General features: G+C 43.2%; 1 protein-coding gene and 1 pseudogene across 3 annotated transcripts; one reads left to right on the top strand and one right to left on the bottom strand.

Annotated features, from left to right (window-relative positions):
• Positions 1–2,853: 2,853 nt before the first annotated feature.
• LOC308252592 (polyunsaturated fatty acid lipoxygenase ALOX12-like) lies at positions 2,854–12,344 on the top strand (annotated as a pseudogene). Its single transcript has 6 exons — positions 2,854–3,027; positions 4,150–4,339; positions 7,289–7,404; positions 10,636–10,796; positions 11,302–11,445; positions 12,063–12,344. The product of its transcript is annotated as a polyunsaturated fatty acid lipoxygenase ALOX12-like (transcript).
• A 1,063-nt stretch (positions 12,345–13,407) lies between these two features.
• Positions 13,408–19,642, bottom strand: LOC308254344 (general transcription factor II-I repeat domain-containing protein 2-like). 2 transcript variants are annotated; one of them, XM_080680322.1, is made up of 7 exons: positions 19,342–19,642; positions 17,580–17,659; positions 16,805–16,854; positions 16,386–16,495; positions 16,229–16,296; positions 15,714–15,777; positions 13,408–15,311 (listed from the first exon to the last, which is right to left on the bottom strand). In XM_080680322.1, exons 3-7 carry the CDS (start codon positions 16,827–16,829, stop codon positions 13,467–13,469), a joined length of 2,112 nt encoding a protein of 703 aa, XP_080536448.1. In that variant the 5' UTR covers positions 16,830–16,854; positions 17,580–17,659; positions 19,342–19,642; the 3' UTR covers positions 13,408–13,466. The 2 variants fall into 2 exon arrangements, with proteins under 2 accessions (XP_080536448.1, XP_080536449.1); XM_080680323.1 differs by lacking the exon at positions 16,386–16,495 and having other exon boundaries at positions 19,342–19,620.
• Between the last annotated feature and the right edge of the window lie 2,365 nt (positions 19,643–22,007).

The raw sequence follows: 22,007 nt of genomic DNA on the forward strand, positions 1-22,007 counted from the left end.
GGCTGGCTACGGGTGACTGAAAGCCCTGCTGTTTTCAACCCGAAGGGAGATAAGCTCCCGATTACTCCGAACTCGTTTCTGGGGAGACGCAGGGGACCCAAACTCCTACGGGGAGAAGCTGGACTGTCTGCCCGTGGGGTCGGAAAGTGAGGGAGGCTTGCTTGCAGGGCTGCGCGCAGGAACAATTGTTTATTGTGCTGGGGCCCGGGACACGAGGACACGGTCGGAGACGCAGAGCCACAGAGCCCACTTACTAGCAGCCCTCGCTGTTTGCCACGCCCTAGCCTAGTCACGCCCTGAGACCCCGCCCTGCACAATCTACGAACCCACCCAAGCTCCAAGCAGTGGCTTTAGCATATGAATGGCCTGCCCTATCGCAGCTTAACCTGGCAAACTTGCAGCCCGGGTCAGACAGCTCCAAAACCTCCAAACTCCAAGCAAAGAGGAGAAAACTGTAGTTCTTGCTGTAGCTCCTGCTGGGTGGCCTCAGACAGTAGCTGACCTGCACCCCATTGGAGATCCAGAAGCCAGTGTACCTAGTGGTCAGTGTGAGACACCAGATTTCAACTCCTCACATCCATAAGTGATACATTCAAGAGGCAGACTCAGTGAGCACCAAAGCCCCACTGAAACAAGTCCTGCACCATAAGCGTGTCTCCAGTGCAGCAGTTCTTCCATTATAGACACAGCGGGTCCTCACAGCCAATTGGCCTGGAGGTCAATTCCTCCCAGTGTACCAACAGCAATCAAGGCTTAACTACACCAAGACTTTGCACTCAGCCCACAAAGGGGTGTACCAAAGGCGTCCACTTCAGGTGATTGGGGAGGCTGAGCTACTGGCCCCTATAGGTCACCTACCACACAAAGCCACTCCATCAACATAAGGAAGCAGCAAAATGCGGAGACAAAGAAACATGTCACAAATGAGAGAAATGGAGGAAAGCAAACTAATGGACGACATAGAGTTCAGAACCACATTTATAAGGTTACTCAAGAATCTTCTAAAAACCGCCGAGAAACTTGATGAGACCTCCGAGGAGCTTAGTGAGACCTTCAAGGACCTTAATGAGAATGCCAAAAAAATGGAAAAGGACCAGTCAGAAATTAAGCATACACTGTCTGAAATAAAGAATATACAGAAACTCAACTATAGATCAACGTACCCCAAGAATCAAACCAAAGATCTGAAATATGAGGAAACAAAAAACACCCAACCAGAAAAACAAAAAGAAAAAATCCAAAAATATGAAGATAGTGTAAGGAGCCTCTGGGACAACTTTAAGCGTACCAACATCAGAATTTTGGGGGTGCCAGAAGAAGAGAAAGAGCAAAATATTGAAAACCTATTAGAAGAAATAATGACAGAAAACTTTCCCTACCTGGTGAAAGAAATAGACTTACAAGTTCAGGAAGCACACAGAACCCCATACAAGAGAAATCCAAAGAGGACCACACCAAGACACATCATAATTAAAATGCCAAGAGCAAAAGACAAAGAGAGAATCTTGAAAGCAGCAAGAGAAAAACCGTTAGTTACCTACAAGGGAGCACCCATACGACTGTCAGCTGATTTCTCAGCAGAAACTATGCAGGCCAGAAGGGAGTGGCAAGAAATATTCAAAGTGATGAACAGCAAGAACCTACAACCAAGATTACTCTACCCAGCAAAGCTATCATTCAGAGTTGAAGGTCAGATAAAGAGCTTCACAGACAAGAAAAAGCTAAAGGGGTTCATCACCACCAAACCAGGATTACATGAAATGCTGAAGGGTGTTCTTTAAGAAGAGGAAGAAGAAGAAAAAGGTAAAGATAAAAATTATGAACAACAAAATGACATCAAATACATACCTACCAACAAGTGAATCTAAAAATCAAGTGAATAAAAAATCTGAAGAACAGTATGGACTGGTGAATATAATAGAATCAGGGACATAGAAAGGGAGTGGACTGACAATTCTCAGGGGGGAGGGGGTGTGAGGGGTGCAGGAAGAGACTGGACAAAAAGCTTACACCTATGGATGAAGACAGTGGCGGGGGTAAGGGCTTGGGGTGGGGTGGGGAATCAGGTGGAGGGGAGCTAGGGGGAAAAAAAGAGGAACACCTGTAATAATCTGAACAATAAAGATTTATTTAAAAAAAAAAAAAGAATGTGAGAGAGAGGGAGGGGGAGAAAGATTGATCCAGTATGATGCCCTGGTTCTTGGCTCAGGCAACCAGCTATAGGATGATGTCATTTACTGAGATGTGGGACTCATAAGGAGTGGAAAGACTGGGGAATATGATAAACCTGCTCTTTGACAAACCAAGTTTGAGGTGCCTCTTGGAGTTATTATAGAGGGGTAGTTTATGGCCCAGTTAACTGTCCACTGCTTTGTATATGTGAAAACCTTAATGTCTGAGAAAGATCAGAGGCCTATCTGACTTGCTCACATTTGCATCCCAGTGGCGGGTACAGTGACTGATACACAGTGGACATTTAATTAATATTTGCTGAATGACTAACTGAATGCATGAATGAATGTGTTTGATAGTGGGAATGCAGCAATGAGTATCTTCTGAATCCATCCCTTGGGAGCTTGCTGTCTGTCTGAGGAGACAAATGCATAGACAAGCAGTGTCAAACAGCATATTAAATGTTTGAATCGAGGTTGTTGGGCAGTGAGGGCAGTGAGGACTGGGAAGGGAGGGAGCAACTTAGTCTTTGTGCTGGTTTTAAAGAACATATACAAGTTTTCTAGGCAGAGAAGAGGAAAAGACATTCCAGGAAAAAGGAGTAGGCCATATAAAGGCTTAGGGGGGTGAAAGTGTATGGCATGGTTGTCCAACCAAGGTTTAGTGCAGCTGTGTGTCCAAATGGCAATCATTATGCCTTTTGTCCCCTTATATGGAAGTCTGCCCCATCCACAGCCCTTGCTGAAGGGAAGCTCTGAGCGTACTTGCTTTACACAAAATGAGAGTGCTACTCAGCCACAGGTGGCCACCTGCCCAAGGATTTTGGATTATATTCTGGGTGTTTTGAATGTAGTGGTATGAGACTCAATCTTGTTAGAGAATGCTGATATTTTTGTTTTATCAGGCTGTTGGGCTGGTTGGGTTTAAGTAGCAAATTCCCATCAGTCTTCTGTGGTGGTGGTTTTAATGCCAGCTTTGTTTTCCAGACTTTTTTAATGCTATTTAGATCTGTCCCACGTGTGTACCACCCAATGGCAAGTCTGGAACCTGGGTGGTAGCTTGTGTCAATTCCATTTTCAAAGTTGTTGGTAGCCTGTGATATCTTTACATGTGCAATTCAGGAGTGATCTCAGGAGAGAGAGAGAGAGAGAAAGAGAGAGAGAGAGAGAGAGAGAGAGAGAGAGAGAGAGAGAGAGAGAGAGAGAGAGAGAGAGAGATATCAATTGGTTGCCTCCTGTACACACCCCAACTAGGGATAAAACTTGTAACCTGGGTATGTGCCCTGACCGGGAATCAAACACAAAACCTTTCCATGTACTGGACGATTCTCCAACCAACTGAGCCACACCAGCCAGGGCCATGTATTGTTAACTGTGGAAAGTAAAATGTAGAGTGAGACCTCATTTTTGTGGAAGAAATGACCCAAGCCATATGAAGCAATCCTATCAACAAAAAGGAGTGGGCAAGCAGAAACAGCAGATTTTGACATTGGTTGTCTGTCTTGGAAAGGGGATGTGGATAAAAAAAGGGAGAAGAGGGATGCATTACCTACTCTAGGTGCATGGACGCCAAAAGTCTTATTACAGAAAATACTCTGACTTATCCCTGAATTCTGTAGTGTCCCTCAAGAAGTTCCTTCAGCCTGGCCGGTGTGGCTCAGTGGTTGAGCATGGACCTATGAACCAAGAGGCCACCTTTCAATTCCAATCAGGGCACATTCCCGTGTTGCAGGCTCAATCCACAATAGGGAGTGTGCAGGAGATAGCTGATGGATGATTCTTTCTCATTGATTTTTCTCTCTCTCTCGCTCTCTCAGAAATCAAATGTGCGTCAGAGACCACAGCACAGGTGTTGGGAAGAGGCAATGCTGTATCTGGAGGCCTTGTCACTGGACTCCACAAAGGACCCCACAGCCTCAGTTAAACATCCTCTCCCGGGTCCCCGCTACTAAGTCCCACCGGGTTCTGGTCCCCACAGGTGGAGGAGTTTGAGCAGGAAGTTCCTGAGTACTTGGGGCCACTGCAGTTCGTGAAGTTGCACAAACACCATGACGCCTGGTTCTGCGACTGCATCACTGTGCAGGGCCCAGGAGCCTTAGAGGAGGCCGCCTTCCCCTGCTACCGCTGGGTGCAGGGCAAGGGCCTGCTGACCCTGCCTGAGGGCACCGGTGAGGGGCCGCCTCAGGGAAGTGGGTGGGGGACCCAAGGATTACTGGAGTTCGGGGGAGACAGGGATAGCACTGAGGAAGGTCCTAGGGATTGAAAAGGTACATGCTCAGCAGGTTAAAGGTGGACAAGACAGGAAACAAGAGAAAAGTTATGCATAGAATTAAAAGGGCTAGAAGTGAGACTGGACAGGGAAATGAGTGATGTGTACATCCCACTTCCCCAAAAGGTGAACAGAGGGAATGGGAGGGGCATCCATGCTGGGAAACAGAAGAGCTAAAGTAAATTGGACAGGAGATCTCCATGTGACTGGGAGCAATTTGGGACAAGGACAGGTAAGGCTAGTACATGGGAACCCTGAGAGGAGGCAGGGAAGGGAAGCAACAAATAATATGATGTGAAGAGCTGGTTTGGGTGAGAAAACATGAAAAACAACTGTGAGGACAGGAAGTACACTGACTGGGGTGGGGATGAATGAGGACAGCAAACAGAATCTGCCACCTTAGGAAATAAGTACGAGAGACAATTGAGGGAAATGACAGGTAAGACTGGAAACCTGAACTAAAATGTCTTTGAGGCAAAAGTAAGTATAGGTACCGATGAGGGCAGGATTAAGCCAGGTTGCCAACTATAAACTATGTGAAGTTGAGGATAGGTGAGGTGAAGCCAGGTAAAGTAGCAATGTGGGTCTACTACTTGGTTTGGCACACATAGAATACCTTATCCCAAGGAACAGGTGACAGTGGAAGTAGGTTGAGGTCAGAGTATGTAAGTGTGCCTAACTTGAAAGATGTCATATTGGAGAACAGCTTAAGGTGTGGACAGGGGAGGACCAGGACAGGGGAAAGTAACAAAGGAATATGGGATGGTGTAGGATAGGTGTGGACGGTGTGGACATTTCAGCTGATTAAGAATGAAGTTTATAGCTACTGTAATGAAGAACAGTGATAGAAAATTTTGAGTTAATGGTTAAAATAAGGCATCAAAATATTGGATTTTCCTCTTGGGACAAATATGATATTGGAGATTGGTGAAATCAAGAAAATGGAGAGGATGAAGATGAATGACTAAAGAATTAAGCAGGGGAGACAGAGCAAGAAAAAAAAAGCAAAGGAGTATGATGCCATACAGTTAAGAAACAGGAGATTTGGATCCCACTTCTAGGAATATATCCTAAAAAACCCTAAACACCAATCAGAAAAAATATATTCACCCCTATGTTCATTGCAGCATTATTTACAATGCCTAAGATCTGGAAACAGCTCAAGTGCCCATGATTAGATGAGTAGATAAAAAGCTGTGGTATACTTACACAATGGAATAGTATGCAGCTGTAAACAAGAAGGCTTTCTTACCCTTTGCAACAGCATGGATAGACCTGCTGTTGCAAAGGGTAATAATGGGACAATATTATGCTGCGTGAAATAAGCCAGTCAGAGAAAGACAAATATCACATGATCTCACTTATAAGTGCAATCTAATGAACACAATAAACTAATGAACAAAAAAAGGTCAGAGGCATGGAACAGACTGACATACTCAGAGGTGGGGGTGGGGATGGAGGTTGAGATGGGAAGAGCTTAACCGAAGAATTTATGTACATACATGCATAACCAATGGATACATCCAATAGTGTGGTGAAGACCTCATATAGGGCAGGGGCTGGGAGGAGGAGTAAAAGGAGGTAATAACTGGAGAACATTTATAATACTGTCAACAATCCTATATAATAAGAGGGTAATATGCAAATCGATCGAACAGCAGAATGACCGGTCGCTATGACATGCACTGAGCAGGCAGGCAGGCAGGCAAGCAGTTAGGGGCGATCAGACAGGCAGGCAGAGTGGTTAGGGTGGGTCAGGCAGGCAGGCAGAGCAGTTAGGGGTGATCAGGCAGGCAGGCAGGTGAGCAGTTAGGGGCGATCAGGCAGGCGAGCAATTAGGGGCAATCAGGCAGAGTGATTAGGGGCTAGCGGTTAGGAGCGAGCAGGCAGGCAAGCAGTTAGGAACCAGCAGTCCCGGATTGCAAGAGGGATGTCAGACTACCAGTTTATAGGGCCTAAACCGGCAGTCAGACATCCCCTGAGGGGTCCCGGATTGCGAGAGTGTGCAGGGCCTCTAGTCCTATATAATAAAAGGCTAATATGCAAATTGACCAAATGGTGGAATGACCGGTTGCTATGATGCGCACTGACCACCAGGGGGAAGACGCTCAATGCAGGAACTGCCCCCTGGTGGTCAGTGTGCTCCCAGATGGGGAGCACCACTCAGCCAGAAGCCCTAGGCTGGGCTCACAGCGGGCCAGTGCAACAGCGGTGGTGGGAACCTCTCCTGCCTACGCAGCAGCATTAAGGATGTCCGACTGACAGCTTGGGCTGGCTCCCCAGGGGCTCCCAGACTGCAAGTGTGCAGGCCAGGCTGAGGGAACCCCCCGAGTGTACAAATTTCATGCAGTAGGCCTCTAGTTTAAAAATAAAAATAAAAAAACAGGATATTGGACGAAGCCAGAGCATAGCATGAAACTGAAGAAAGCATTGAAGAGAATTGCTTTGATGTCTCCACAGCCTGCCTGGCAGGAAACAATACCTTGGATGTGCTCCAGAACCATCGAGAAAAGGAACTGGAGGAAAGACAGCAAACCTACTGGTGACCACCTTATTAGAAGCCTCCCAGCTGTACCCCCTTCCCTGACAACTTTCTCCATCAATGACTTCTACCCCCTCCATTAACCTTTGTCCCCATATCCTAGCTGGGCCACCTGGAAGGAAAGGTTACCCAAGACAACTGCTGAAGGCACTATAGATGATCTACCTCCAAATATGAGATTCTATGAGCAGAAGAGGCTTCACTATGAATGAACAGTGATTGCAGGGTGAGGAAATGGTCAGAATGGAGTGGAGCTGGTGGATCCAGAAACAGGTAGGATTTGGTAAATTGATGGTTTCATCCTAGGTATCTGCTCTAGGCTTATGGAGATGGACCTCAAATATGTTTACACCCTCCTAGGCCCTGAAAACTCCTGGAAGATTTTGATCAGATCTTCTGGGGACAAAAGACTGCCCTGGATGGGAGCCTCATAACCCCTTGATGACCCTATTGAAGAGGCATGTATCACATTGAATAGTCTCCAAAACTTCTTGCCAAAAAATAATTTAAAAACAACAAGAAAGCCCACTGCATGGGAGAACATATTTGCCAATGTTATCACCAATAAAGGTTTAATCTCCAACATTTACAGGGAACTCATACAACTTAACAAAATAAACAACCCAATCAAAAAATGGGCAACAGGAGAGAAACCAAGATGGCAGCATAGGTAAGCACCTAAACTGCTGCCTCGCACAACAATTTCAAAACTACAACTAAAAGAACGGACACCATCCAGAACCACAGGAAAGCTGGCTGAGTAAAAAATTCTACAACTAGAAGGAAAGAGAAAAGCTCACAGAGAATTGGAGGTACAGCAAATGGTCTTTGTGCACGCAGAGAGGAAGGGCGGCTGAGAGCCTGGCTGACTTTCTCTGGCGGAAGGGGGAAGGAAGCCCCCGACCACACTGAACCCCAGTTCTGACTGCACTGAACCCCAGTTCCAGGCGAGCCCCTGGAAACCCACGCTCTTGTGGGGGGAATCTGGACTCTCGGGCGGAGACTCAGGAGCCGGGGAAGGCAGAGGTCTGAAGGCGTGCGCGTGCGCGCAAGGGCAAGGCTGACGGGAAGCCAAGACTCTCTGCTCCGCCCTGAGATTCCACCCCATCCAAGCTGAGCACAGAGGCTATTGCAATTTGGCAAGTCTAATCCTATAAGGCTGTCTCCAGCACCGAACTTCTCCCAGCATAGACACAGCTGATCCTTACAGCCAACTGGCCTGGAGGTCAATTCCTCCCAGTGATACCAACAACAATCAAGACTTAATTACAACAAGGCTGTACACACAGTCCACAAAGGGGTGCACCAAGAGTGTCCACCTCAGGTTAACTGGGGAGGCCAACCCACTGGGCCATATAGGAAACCTAGCACACAAATCTACCCTACCAACTCAGGGAAGCAGTGAAAATGCGATGTCAAAGAAACAGATCACAAACGAAAGAAATAGAGGAAAACAAACAACTGGATATAGAATTCAAAACCACGGTTATAAGGCTTTTTAAGAATATCCTAGAAAAGGCCGATAAATATAACGAGACCCTCGAAGATATGAAAAAGGACCAACTAGAAATTAAACATACACTGACTGAAATAAAAAATATTATACAGAGACCCAAAAACAGACTAGAGGAACACAAGAATCAAGTCAAAGAATTGAAATACAAAGAAGCAAAACACACTCAACCGAAAAAGCAAAAAGAAAAAAAAAATCCAAAAAGTTGAAGATAGTGTAAGACTCTGGGACAACTTCAAGCGTACCAACATCAGAATTATGGGGGTGCCAGAAGAAGACAGAGAGCAAGATACTGAAAACCTATTGGAAGAAATAATGACAGAAAACTTTCCCTACCTGGTGAAAGAAATAGACTTACAAGTCCAGGAAGCGCACAGAACCCCAAACAGAAGGAACCCAAAGAGGACCACACCAAGACACATCATAATTAAAATGCCAAGAGCAAAAGACAAAGAGAGAATATTAAAAGCAGCAAGAGAAAAACAGTTAATTACCTACAAGGGAGCACCCATACGACTGTCAGCTGATTTCTCAACAGAAACTATGCAGGCCAGACGGGAGTGGCAAGAAATTTTCAATGTGATGAATAGCAAGAACCTACAACCAAGATTACTCTACCCAGCAAAGCTATCATTCAGAATTGAAGGGCAGATAAAGAGCTTCACAGATAAGAAAAAGCTAAAGGAGTTCATCACCACCAAACCAGTATTATATGAAATGCTGAAAGGTATTCTTAAAGAAGAGGAAGAAGAAAAAAGTAAAGATAAAAATTATGAACAACAAATACTTATCTATCAACAAGTGAACCTAAAAATCAAGTGAATTAAAAACCTGAGGAACAGAATAATCTGGTGAATATAATAGAATCAGGGGCATAGAAAGGGAGTGGACTGAAAATTCTCAGGGGGAAAGGGGTTTGGGGGGTTCAGGAAGAGACTGGACAAAAATCATACACCTATGGATGAGGACAGTGGTGGGGAGGTAAGGGCAGAAGGTGGGGTGGGAACCGGGTGGAGGGGAGCTATAGGGGGGGAAAAGGAGAAACAATTGTAATAATCTGAATAAAGATTTATTAAAAAAATAATAAAATAAAATATTGTTTCTTTTAAGAGAAAAAAAAAATGGGCAACAGACCTAAATAAATACTTTTCGAAAGAGGACATAAGTAAGGCCAAGAGACATATGAAAACATTCTCAAAGTCACTAATCATCGGAGAGATGCAAATAAAATGACAATGCAGTACCATCTCACACCTGTCAGAATGGCTATCATTAACAAATCAACAAATGACAAGTGCTGGCAAGGATGCAGAGAAGGAACCCTTGTGCTCTGCTCGTGGGAATGCTGACTGGTACAGCCACTGTGGAGGACAGTATGGAGTTTCCTCAAAAAACTAAAAATAGAGCTCTCATTTGACCCAGTGATTCCACTTCTAGGAATATATCCCAAGAAACTAGACACACCAATCAGAAAGGATATATGCACCCCTATGTTCATAGCAGCACAATTCACCATAAGATTTGGAAACAGCCTAAGTGCCCATCAGCAAATGAGTGGATTAAAAAACTGTGGTACATCTACACAATGGAATACTACGCTGCAGTAAAAAAGAAGGAATTCTTACCATTTGCAGCAGCATGGATGGAACTGGAAAATATTATGCTAAGCGAAATAAGCCAGTCAGAGAAAGATAAATATCACCTGATGTCACTTGTTTGTGGAATATAATGAACAACATAAACTGATGAACAAAAACAGATAAACATCCATCAGACCATAAAACCTCAGAGGGAACAGTAAGGGAGGGCAGGAGTAAGGGGGGAGAGATCAACCAAAGGACGTGTATGCATGTATATAACCAATGGACACAGACGTCAGGGGGGTGAGGGCATGAGTGGGGGAAGGTGGGGGGTGGGGGGGGAATAAGGACACATATGTAATACCTTAATAAAGAAAAAAAAATAAAAATAAAAACAAAAAAAATTTAAGAACTAGGGATCTCACAAAGGCCTCATGAATGAAAATATATGGGCTGGGTATGGAGGAGTCATGTGACTTAATCCCTGTAGTAGACCCTGAAGGAGAGGAACATCAGTTATGGTGAATATCTTCCTCCTAACTTCCACTCTGACCCCACAGAGAAGGTTCACCAGCGCTGGCAGGATGATGAGCTTTTTGGCTAGCAGTTCCTCAATGGCGCCAACCCCATGCTGTTGAGACGCTCCACCTCTCTGCCCCCCAGGCTGGTGCTGCCCTCAGGGATGGAGGAGCTTCAAGCCCAATTGGAGAAAGAACTCCAGGTACACCCTCCAGCCCTTGATTGTCTTCTCCTTGTCTGTGAGGTGGTGAAGGGGAGGAACCAAAGTTGAGTCTGGAAAGGGAGGCTGTGGTAACCCACTATCCCTGTGGGTAGAGTCCTCTGCTGGAAAAACCTAGAGGTGAAAATGTAGGGAAAGCATCGAAGCTGGATTCTGCCAGTAAAGCTGACCATTAGGAGATGGTGGGGAAAGGAGCTTGGGCAGCCTGACAAGGGGAGCGCTGGGCATACCTGTGCTACAGAATCAACTGGCATACTTAGTCCTAAAACTGCCTCTGACACAGACAAGCTGCATGTCTGTAGGGAAGCCTCCTTTCATGGGGTCTTAGTCCTCCCTGTAAAATAAGAGAACTTGAACTTGATGCTCTGGTGCTTCCTTCACTTCTGCCACTGGGATCTGGTACTGATAGGGGATAATGGCAAGTGAGAGAATGTCTTTACATTGTCTCCCCCTTTCCTTGGCCATGGGTACATTCCTCTTTCCTTAGAAAGGTTCTCTTTTTGAGGCTGATTTCATCCTACTGGATGGAATTCCAGCCAATGTGATCCAAGGAGAGAAGCAGTACCTGGCTGCCCCCTTTGTCATGCTGAAGATGGAGCCCAGTGGGAAGCTGCTACCCATGGTCATCCAGGTGAGGTGATAATGGTATCCTCCTCCCAACACTACTCTGTGTTCATCCCCAACCTCTGCCAAGGGACAAAGACAGCAGGATCTTGTCACCCACCCCTGCCTCATTGATACCTGCCCTTGTATTCAGTATCTCCTACCTTACAGCCTACTTACTACTCACCTGGAATTGCCTTTTTGAGTCAGAATGCTGTTAGTTCTCATGATAAGGCTACTTAATCCTTTTGACCTATGATTCTGTGGAATATCCCTTCTTTGACATATTTTCTCCCTTGGTTTTCATGTTTTCCCTCTTACTTTTCTCATCTATCAGTCCATAAGAACTGTCATTTATCTCACATGTCCAGCTTCTCCTTCTGATTCTACCATCCTAACTCACACCCGCATCAAGTTTCCCTCAGTCATACTAGACACCTCTTTCCAATTCCTCTTGCTTTGAACCTGACCATCATGGCACTGACACTTCCCCACAGCGCTTGAGAGGATGAGTGGAAGGGCCTTCATTCCTCCTACTATATTATAATCCCTGGGAGACAATAATCAGTCACCAGTGTTTCCCCCAGAATAATAAGCAGTTTCTAACATAGGATGAAGACAATGAATGCTTAGCTCCCGTTTCAGATCCAGTCTCCCAGCCCCAGCTGCTCCACTCCACCACTGTTCCTGCCCTCAGATCCTCCACTTGCCTTGCTCTTGGCAAAGCCCTGGGTCCGAAGTTCAGATTTCCAATTGTATGAGCTCCAGTATCACTTGCTGAACACTCATCTGCTGCGTGAGGTCATCTCTGTGGCCACCATGAGGTGCCTCCCAGAACTGCACCCTGTCTTCAAAGTACATCCTCTACCCTCCGTGTCCCATCTCCCTCACATGCCAGAGGAAGGAAACAACGCAACAATTCTCTAGGATTTAAAAAGCAGAAGCCACCTGGTTTGGGAAGAAGTTAACAAAGCTTCTTCTAATTGAATGTGTGCCCGTGTTATTGTAATAAAAAAATCTTTATAGCAATTTGTAAACAGACAAGGGGAAATTATTGTGTCAGGACCTTGCAACTTATGGCTGTATTTCTAATTTTTAAATTATTTTATTCTGAGGTAATCATAGGTCTTCATGCAGTTTGAAGAAATAATACAGAGAGGTGCCATCTATTTTATTAAGTCAAATTACTTAGCAAATATTCAGCATTTATTCTAAGGCAGTTCTGATATTCTCCAGCAGAGTCTGCTGTAGAGCAGGAATGTAATTTGATAAAAGTATTGCTCTGCTTTCAAAGAGCTAGCAGTTAACTGGCAAGACAAATGGTACACATGAAAAATAATCAGAGAACTAGATACAGAGTGAGAAATCAAGAGAAAGCAATAAACACCGTATTTTTTATGGAGAATTTTCCACCACAATTTAGGATTCATTAAATAGAAGGTCAAAGGGACAAAAGACCAGCCCAAGAGGTTATTTAACCTGCCCAATGAGAGGTGCATGACATGGTAGTTAGATCAATGGAAAGGAAAATGCAGAGACTTTGTGATGAGAGGAAATAGTAGTTGCAGCATGCCCGAGTGCAAGACTGGAGAGAAAGCTCAGCGGTCTGGGCTGCTGCAACAACTAGATACAGTTGTACTGATCCAGAAATATTGTTATACACAGTAGTGAGCCTAGTAGCTATTGCTAACCAGAAGGCAGCAAAAATAGCCTTTTGCTAGCCTACAAAACATTTCTGAAATCTTGATGACACTAGCAGCAGGAGCAAGAAAGGTACAAGCTTATGAACCAGAACAATTGTCAGAAACAATATTCAACAGAAGCCCATTTTGAAGTCAAAGATATGTTCAGTTTCATATACATGGAGTTTATAGTGGTAGCAAGTTATGTGAGTACATGCTGTGTAAATCAAGCATCTCAAATTCAAAGGCTAATATGGGCCAAATAAACAAGGTTTATGTGGGCTGCAAAAAAAACACAAAAGCTTCAATTTTTATAGAAATGTAGGTTTATTTCAAATAGTATAAAAAAAAAAGAGCAATGATAAAATTAATGTTTTCTTCCTGATACTTGGCATCTCTTCTCTGCTACTATCTTCCCTACTTCAGGGGAAATCTTGTTCGCAGTGATTACTTTCAAAACTGACCCAAGGTGAACGTCACTAATTCTGGATCTGACAGGAGACTTATTTCCTTTCATAATTGTAAATAACTGCTCACACAGATAAGTACTTCCAAACATAGAAATAATTTCATACGCGAATTTTCGAGTATTTTCAAACCTGGCAGGTAAATATTTGTAAAATTCAGGCACACCAACTTCACTGAATTTTGCCTTCAAATCTGAATCACACTGGATCTCAATTACCTCCATTTGCAATTGACTAGGTACTGATTCTATATTTATTGAAAAAATCGAAGAAAACAAAGAAAACTTGTCCTCTAAAAACTTAAAATCTGCAAATCTTGTTTCAAATTCAGTTCTAAGGCTTAAAATTTTTTCTGCGTATTTTTGATACGATGCAATTTCACCTAAACTTGATTTGTTCATGTTGCATGTTGGAAAATGCGTTAAATCTTCATTTTTCAACTGCTTTTCCCAAAGAACTAGCTTACATTTGAATGCTTTCACTTGGTCACACATGTTTGTAATAATCTGATCTCTTCCTTGCAGTTTTAAGTTTAAATCATATAAGTGTTTTGTTATATCAACCATGAAGGATAAATCCTGCAACCATGTTGTGTCAAAAAACAGGCTTGTGTCTTGATTTTTAGTTATTAAGAACTGACATATTTCTTCTTTCAAGTCCCAGAATTGTTTAAGAACCTTGGAGCAGGATAGCCAACGTACCTCAGTATAGTAGGACAAGCTGGAATATTCGCTGTCTAATTCACTTAAGAAAGCAGAGAACTGTCGCTGATTTAAACTTCGAGATCTTATTAAATTGATAATTTTTTTGATAGATGTCAACACATTTTCCATGTTTATTACCTTCGCACATAATACTTCTTGATGTATAATGCAATGCGTATGATGAATCTTGGATCCGTCATAAATTTCACTTTGTTTTTTTTGCAGTAATTCTACGAAACCATTGTTTCCGGTCATTGAAGGAGCTCCATCTGTAGCTACAGAAGTTAATTTTGAGAGAGGTAGATTGTATTTTTGCAGAAGCTTAAAAACACAATTAAATATATCTTGTCCTGTACTAGTGTTGTGCATTGGTACTAGTTCCAACAATTCCTCAAAAATGTTGAAATCCGTGTCACAAGCGCGAAGAAACACAGCTAACTGAGCTACGCCTCCAATATCAGTACTCTCGTCACAGGCAATGGAGAAAGCTTCAAAACTAGATGATTTTGCTTTGATCTGAATACTTAAATTGTCGGCCAAATCAGTAACTCTTTCCGCAACTGTATTTCGAGACAAAGAGATTCTTTGAAAAGACTTCACATTTCCAGGACAAATAATTTCTGCAGCTTTAATTAGACATTCCTTGATGAAACCACCTTCACTAAAAGGTTTCGAGTGTTTAGCTATCAACTCAGACAGGACATAGCTTGCATGCACCGCTGCTTCACTTTCTTGAGATACTTTAGTAACCATGAACTGTTGTTTATTCAGTCCCAACTTGAGCTCTTTCAACTTTTCTTGTCTCATTAATCCCTCGTAATTATCATATTTTGATTTATGTTGTTCATAGTGACGATTAATGTTGTATAACTTTGGTACACTAATAGCGTTATTACATATCAAGCAGATTATTTTATTTTTTACTTCACAGCAAAAATACTCCAATTCCCACTTTTCTTGAAAATTTCGATGTTCATCAGCAATTTTTCGTTTATTTTTGCTACCACTTGATTTCGATAGAGACATGCTGAATACAAAGGGCTGAAATAAATGAGTAATCATTAACATAATAAAACATTTTAATAAAAATTAATATTTTTTCTTGAACATTAACTTACCAGACACTGAATAACTGCACAAATTAATAAGCGTAACGCAAATAAACCTATTTTTCTTGTTCTCCAAAAGCGAAATATTTCCTGTTGCGCACACCAAACAAGTCAGTACAAGACTAATGATGTGGCAATCGGCTGCTAAAACATTCACGCTAGTATTAATGGAGAGAAATGGTGCGCCTGCGCATAAGGTGCGTAAGGGAAATGAATGCAACATAATTACTGTAATCAGTCATTAGCGAACGTAAGTACATTATAAATAATTATGTATAACAGGATATTGTAAAAATTAAGTTACAAACTTTTTATTAAAACGTTTCTCACATACCGTTGTATTGGCTGGGCCGCAAAAATATTCGTTGTGGGCTGCAAGTTTGACATGCTTGCGGTACCTAGTCAAACACATCAGGGAAATAGTTCTGAAAATTCTCAATGCACTGCAAAACTTTAAAGGTTCATAGTTCCAACAGTATCCTTTAACTCGGCTCCTTTAACCCAAAATGACAACCACTGACCATTTACCCTTTATTTAAAGCTATTATTCAATTTCACAGGAAGATTTTAGAAAACTCCCCCATACAACCTCATCAAGCTTCTGAATCCATACTTACTCTTTTTTCTTTTAATATATTTTATTGATTTTTTACAGAGAGGAAGGGAAAGGGACAGAGTTAAAAACATCAGATGAGAGAGAAACATCAATCAGCCGCCTCCTGCACACCCCCTACTGGGGATGTGCCCACAACCAAGGTACATGCCCTTGACCGGAATCGAACCTGGGACCCTTGAGTCCACAGGCCGACACTCTATCCACTGAGCCAAACCGGCCAGGGCCATACTTACTCTTCATCATCATCCTTCTCCTCATCATCATCCTCATCATCTTCAGCAGCAGCAGGTTTTACTTTTTTCTTTAAAAAGAAAAACAATAAAAAACATCATGAGCAAGTGCCCAAACCAAAAACCAGAATAAGATACCTGTAATAAATTACATCTATACCTGCGGAACCTTACTACCACCTCCAGGGGCAGAACGCTTTCCAGACATATTTAAGAGTTTCACATCCTCCTCCTCCTCGTCATCTTCTGACTCTGCATCTTCCTCCACAGCTAAAATAAATTTATTAGCCACTACTAAAACTCAACCCAGAAGCAAGAACTCAGAAAAAAGGGCATTAATATACAGTAATCAGTATTTAAAAACAGATTCTACTACTTAAACAAGGCAAAAAGCAAACAAAATTTTTTACAAAAAGTAACTGTGGGGCCTAACACTCATTACTAGGTTTTATATGCAAAGTAACAGATGTTTCCAGTTACAAATTAGTAATATAACTACTAGATTCCCTTTTGAACCTACTATAAAGACAGTAGTCCAGCTGGGACAAGTAGCTGCATAAGATAATAAAAATAACATACCTACTAAGTGCTGTCCACTTTGCATCCTTTGCACCAGCCCCTAACCTGACCTGTGAACAGAAAAACAGCACTTCAACTTAAGTTTCTGTATTATGCAATCCCCCAAGAGTTCTTATGTTAAAAAAAAAAAAAAAAAGTTACTTATAAACTTTTCACTGTTACCACTGATGGAAAACTAATTTGTGCACAATGTTGTCTTCAAGTTTTATGGGACTTTGACAATTTCTCATATTCAATAAATTTGAACAAATGCATAAAAATGCATTTGATGACATACAGTGTGCCCCCAAAAATTGCATACACACTTTAATAGCCGATAGTTCAATTAAACGAAATGCATTTTAATAAACACCACCTTTATAATTATTTAAAGTGTGTGTATACATTTTGGGGAGACACCCTATAGTTGTACATGTCATCACCTATCTACAGTATGATTATCTAATATTTATTGACCACCTACAAGTTGAGCAGCAAGCTATGGGCTAGTCTCTGCAGGAGACAAAGAAGATTTACCACTACCCTAAAGGACTTTATAAGGCAACTTAAGTATATAAATATGAAAAGTTGAACAGTAGTGTAACTGGATTTTTATATGATTACCAAAGGAGTGATAAAAATGCCAAGTTTTGTATCACAGGTATACAGAAAATCAGTATATACAATACTCAGTTATAAAAATACTATCATAAAAATTAAATATTAAGCCACATGAATAGGAACTAAGGCTGAAATCGAGAAAGGTTTAGTAGTTTATTTTGAAAAGTTTAAGTACCGTTTGTAAAGATAATTGGAGCTCATTTCCATCATTATCCACCTTAAAGTGATAATCTTTGTCGGCCTTTAGTTCACAACCTGTAAATGAAGAAAAAAAGCAACTATAACATGGAGAAAAAATAATACTGAAACTTCAGTATGGGTAACCAAAAAGGAAATAATTAACTTGTGATTTTTCACTATTCTACCAGAAGGCCGCTCTTCCTAGATTTCTTGAACACAAATGCCTACAATCAAATAACATCCATACAGGCTTTTACCATCCCTAGAATATGTCTATTCTTGCCTTAAACATAATTTCTGACATAATTTAATGTACATCATTTCTGTTACTTCAACAATATGTTGACATATCCTAGGGAATATTTCCAATGAAAAGGGTCAACAAAAAATATCTTGATATCAATTGATCAGAAACCCAGCTATTCAAAATGGCTAGAAATAAAAGCACTAATGTACAGTGCATACTAGCTATTCCACTAATAAGCAAATTGTTTTAAGTACCATCAGAGTAAAATTTTAATTAATTTAAATGATTCCATTTAATTGCACTGTAATAGTTACTAGTACACAGATGTTTAAATGTTATTTCTTAATTAACAAAACTCAGCATGGCATACGAAACAAAATAAACTTGGGGCAGAATTTGCAGTTACTTGAAGCCTGACTGACACAAAGAACATTTCAACAAGTTTACTGAACACCAATTCTGCTCTTTCCTTAGTATGATATGTACTGTCCTGGGAAGAGGCGCAATCCCAAAACCTTGGTATATAGTATAGTAACAGTACCAAGTCTTATTGACCCAAATTGAACCTGAGCACATCTCTCATCTTAAAAAAAAAAAAAAGCTGTTTGCACAATTCCACACATTAAAGAAATGTCATTTATAATGCGCCAGCTCTGGAGTCAAGAATTGTGGTTTAGATCTTATCAATTTACCTGCAAGTGCAACCTTCCTTAAGTCACTTTAGTTGTGAGCATCACTATCTTCACCTGCCTAGTGGGCAATTCCCACCTCTCGGGGTGAAGTCTGGTGAGGCCTGCCTGCACAAAGACTTCCACCATACCGGTGCTACCAACCACTTCACCTAACATTTCCCGCCCAACAGCCCCAATGAAGCCCCAGGATCCCGGGCTCAGGGGTGACAAGACACCAGTGAGCCCTGGATATAGCGCCCACACCATTCCTTCCCCCAACCACGTAGCAACCACGTGCTCCCAGCGCCTGCGCCACCCCTGCCCCTGAGCACTGGGGCTGTCTGGGCTCTAGAATTCCTGAGGCATGGAGAGCAAGGCCAGGCTCTATCCATCCTCTCCTCCTGAGAGAAGGCCTACGCCCCACACCATGAGCCCACACAACCTCCTGCACCAATCTGGGGCCCTGCACCAGACACTGGCAGAGAATCAAAAGCCTATGCACTCACACACCCCCTGGAGCTCTATAGTTTACCCCAGGCAATGCTGAACCCTCAGCAAGTCGGTTCCAAGGAACCCCAGACTCTGGGTCTCGAACCGCTCACCCCCAAGCTTCAGGCCACCCCTCCTTCCCATCCCTTAGTGCTCACCCCTCCTGGTTCTCCATCCCTTAGGCTGCAAGGCCCTACCATCTAGCTTCCCACTCTCTCAGGCCTCCAGCCTGCCTTGCTTCCTTCCACAGCCGGGCCTCGACCGCATATCCACCCCACCCCCACCCCCCGGCCCCCCAACTCAAAGCCACTAGGTCCTGCTCGGCCTCCCTCCGACACCCCAGTAGTTACCGAAAAGGTAGTTCTAGGGCCTCAGAGGGCTCATGTCCATGTCCACAGAATCTTCCATGGGGTGGTAGCACGCACTTAGGTGAGAGAGAAGGCGGGCGGACAGGAACAGCTTCTGCAGTGCAGAAACAGGAGACAGCACCAGAAGATCTCGCGAGAGTTCTCAAAGTCTCGTCGCCACGCGCGTGCTCAGGAGCCCCTCTTCCCGCGCAGTACCCCTCACGCACAAGCCCTCTTCAACCTGACTCCTTCCTTCCTCACCCCCACCTCCTCCACGTACTAGCCGGGCTCCCACCGAGCACGCGCACTCCCAAGCGGGCCCCACCCCTCCGCCGCGGCGGATGCGCGCGCGTGCTTTCCCGGTAGCGCGCGCCCCCTCCCATTCCAAGCTTTACACGTCCTGCTCGTGCGCGCGGGCCTGGCGCCAAAAGTCTGCGCAGCCCACCCTGCAAAAGGGCGTTGGCAGCCCTCAGCTTGTATGTGGGGCTGGGAGGATGAGAAGAGATAAACCAAAGAACTTTTATACTTTTATGCATAGCCCACGGACATGGGCTATAGGGTAGTGAAGATCGGCGGGGGGGGGGGGGGGGGAATAGAGGCTTGGGGGGAAGGGGGAATGGGAGATATTATCAACAATACTATCAACAATAAAAATATATTAAATAAATAAACAAAACAGAAACAAACTCATAGATACAGAGAACATTTTGATGGTTGCCAGATGGGAGGAGGTTGGGAGGATGGGTGATAACAGGGAAAAGATTAAGATGTGCAAATTGCCAGTTATAAAAACAGTCACAGGGATATAAGGTACAGTATGGCTAATATAGTCAATAATATGGGTAATAATTATATATGGTGTCAGGTGGATACTAGGCTTAGCAGGGTGACTACCTTATAAGTTGTATTAATATCTAATCAATATGTTGTGCACCTGAAAATAATATGATATTACATGTCAACTGTAATTGAAAAATAAAAATAAAAATTATTTTTAAACAGGACTGAATTCACTTAAAAAGTGAATGAATTCCCTTCCTCTATAAAATCAATTTTTTAAAGTGTTTATTGAGCACCAGGTACTGAGGTAATAAGTGATAAAAACAGATTTTGCCCTTAAGGTGTTTCTAGTCTAGGGTGGAGATAAATATGTAAAAAAATGCAACGGTACCTATAATAATAAAAGTGTAATATGTTAATTAGCCTGGATGTCCTTCCGGACAACCTTCCAGCCAAAGCCAGGCTGCAAGGGAAGTGTGGGCCCTGGGTGCCAGAGGGAAGCCAGTGCCAGCAGCCAGGGGAAGGAAGGCCTACTCTTGCACAAATTTCGTGCATCTGGCTTCTAGTGTTACTAAAAAGAAAGAATTCTGTACAGGGTGTTGTGGGGCCCAAAGCAAGGAGGGGTGGGTTTACCTTGGGGAAACAGAAAAGGCTTCTCAGGGAAAGTACTTGAACTGAGCCTTGAAATTTGATAGGCAAAGGGAGTATAGGAGGATTGGGAGAGGGGATACATTCTGAGCAAATAGGCAGCAAGAGTTTCAGAGAGCTGGTAAATTTTAAGGAAACTCATGAGGCTGGGACCAGGAAGAGGTAAGTGATGTGGTGGGAAAGAAACAGGAGATCCATGAGGAGACGTGGGGTGTGCTGGGGAGAGATTACAAGGGCCTGCAACAAGGCAGCGTTAGCAGAAATAGAATTGGAGGAGAGTAAAATAGATGCTAAGGAAGTGGAAGACTCCATTTTCAGCTGGTGCTGATAGGGAGAGAAGAATGTGAGAGAGAGGGAGGGGGAGAAAGATTGATCCAGTATGATGCCCTGGTTCTTGGCTCGGGCAACCAGCTATAGGATGATGTCATTTACTGAGATGTGGGACTCATAAGGAGTGGAAAGACTGGGGAATATGATAAACCTGCTCTTTGACAAACCAAGTTTGAGGTGCCTCTTGGAGTTATTATAGAGGGGTAGTTTATGGCCCAGTTAACTGTCCACTGCTTTGTATATGTGAAAACCTTAATGTCTGAGAAAGATCAGAGGCCTATCTGACTTGCTCACATTTGCATCCCAGTGGCGGGTACAGTGACTCATACACAGTGGACATTTAATTAATAATTGCTGAATGACTAACTGAATGCATGAATGAATGTGTTTGATAGTGGGAATGCAGCAATGAGTATCTTCTGAATCCATCCCTTGGGAGCTTGCTGTCTGTCTGAGGAGACAAATGCATAGACAAGCAGTGTCAAACAGCATATTAAATGTTTGAATCGAGGTTGTTGGGCAGTGAGGGCAGTGAGGACTGGGAAGGGAGGGAGCAACTTAGTCTTTGTGCTGGTTTTAAAGAACATATACAAGTTTTCTAGGCAGAGAAGAGGAAAAGACATTCCAGGAAAAAGGAGTAGGCCATATAAAGGCTTAGGGGGGTGAAAGTGTATGGCATGGTTGTCCAACCAAGGTTTAGTGCAGCTGTGTGTCCAAATGGCAATCATTATGCCTTTGTCCCCTTATATGGAAGTCTGCCCCATCCACAGCCCTTGCTGAAGGGAAGCTCTGAGTGTACTTGCTTTACACAAAATGAGAGTGCTACTCAGCCACAGGTGGCCACCTGCCCAAGGATTTTGGATTATATTCTGGGTGTTTTGAATGTAGTGGTATGAGACTCAATCTTGTTA

Source organism: Plecotus auritus (genome assembly GCF_963455305.1).
Source record: "Plecotus auritus genome assembly, chromosome: 7".
Lineage (NCBI taxonomy): Eukaryota > Metazoa > Chordata > Mammalia > Chiroptera > Vespertilionidae > Plecotus > Plecotus auritus.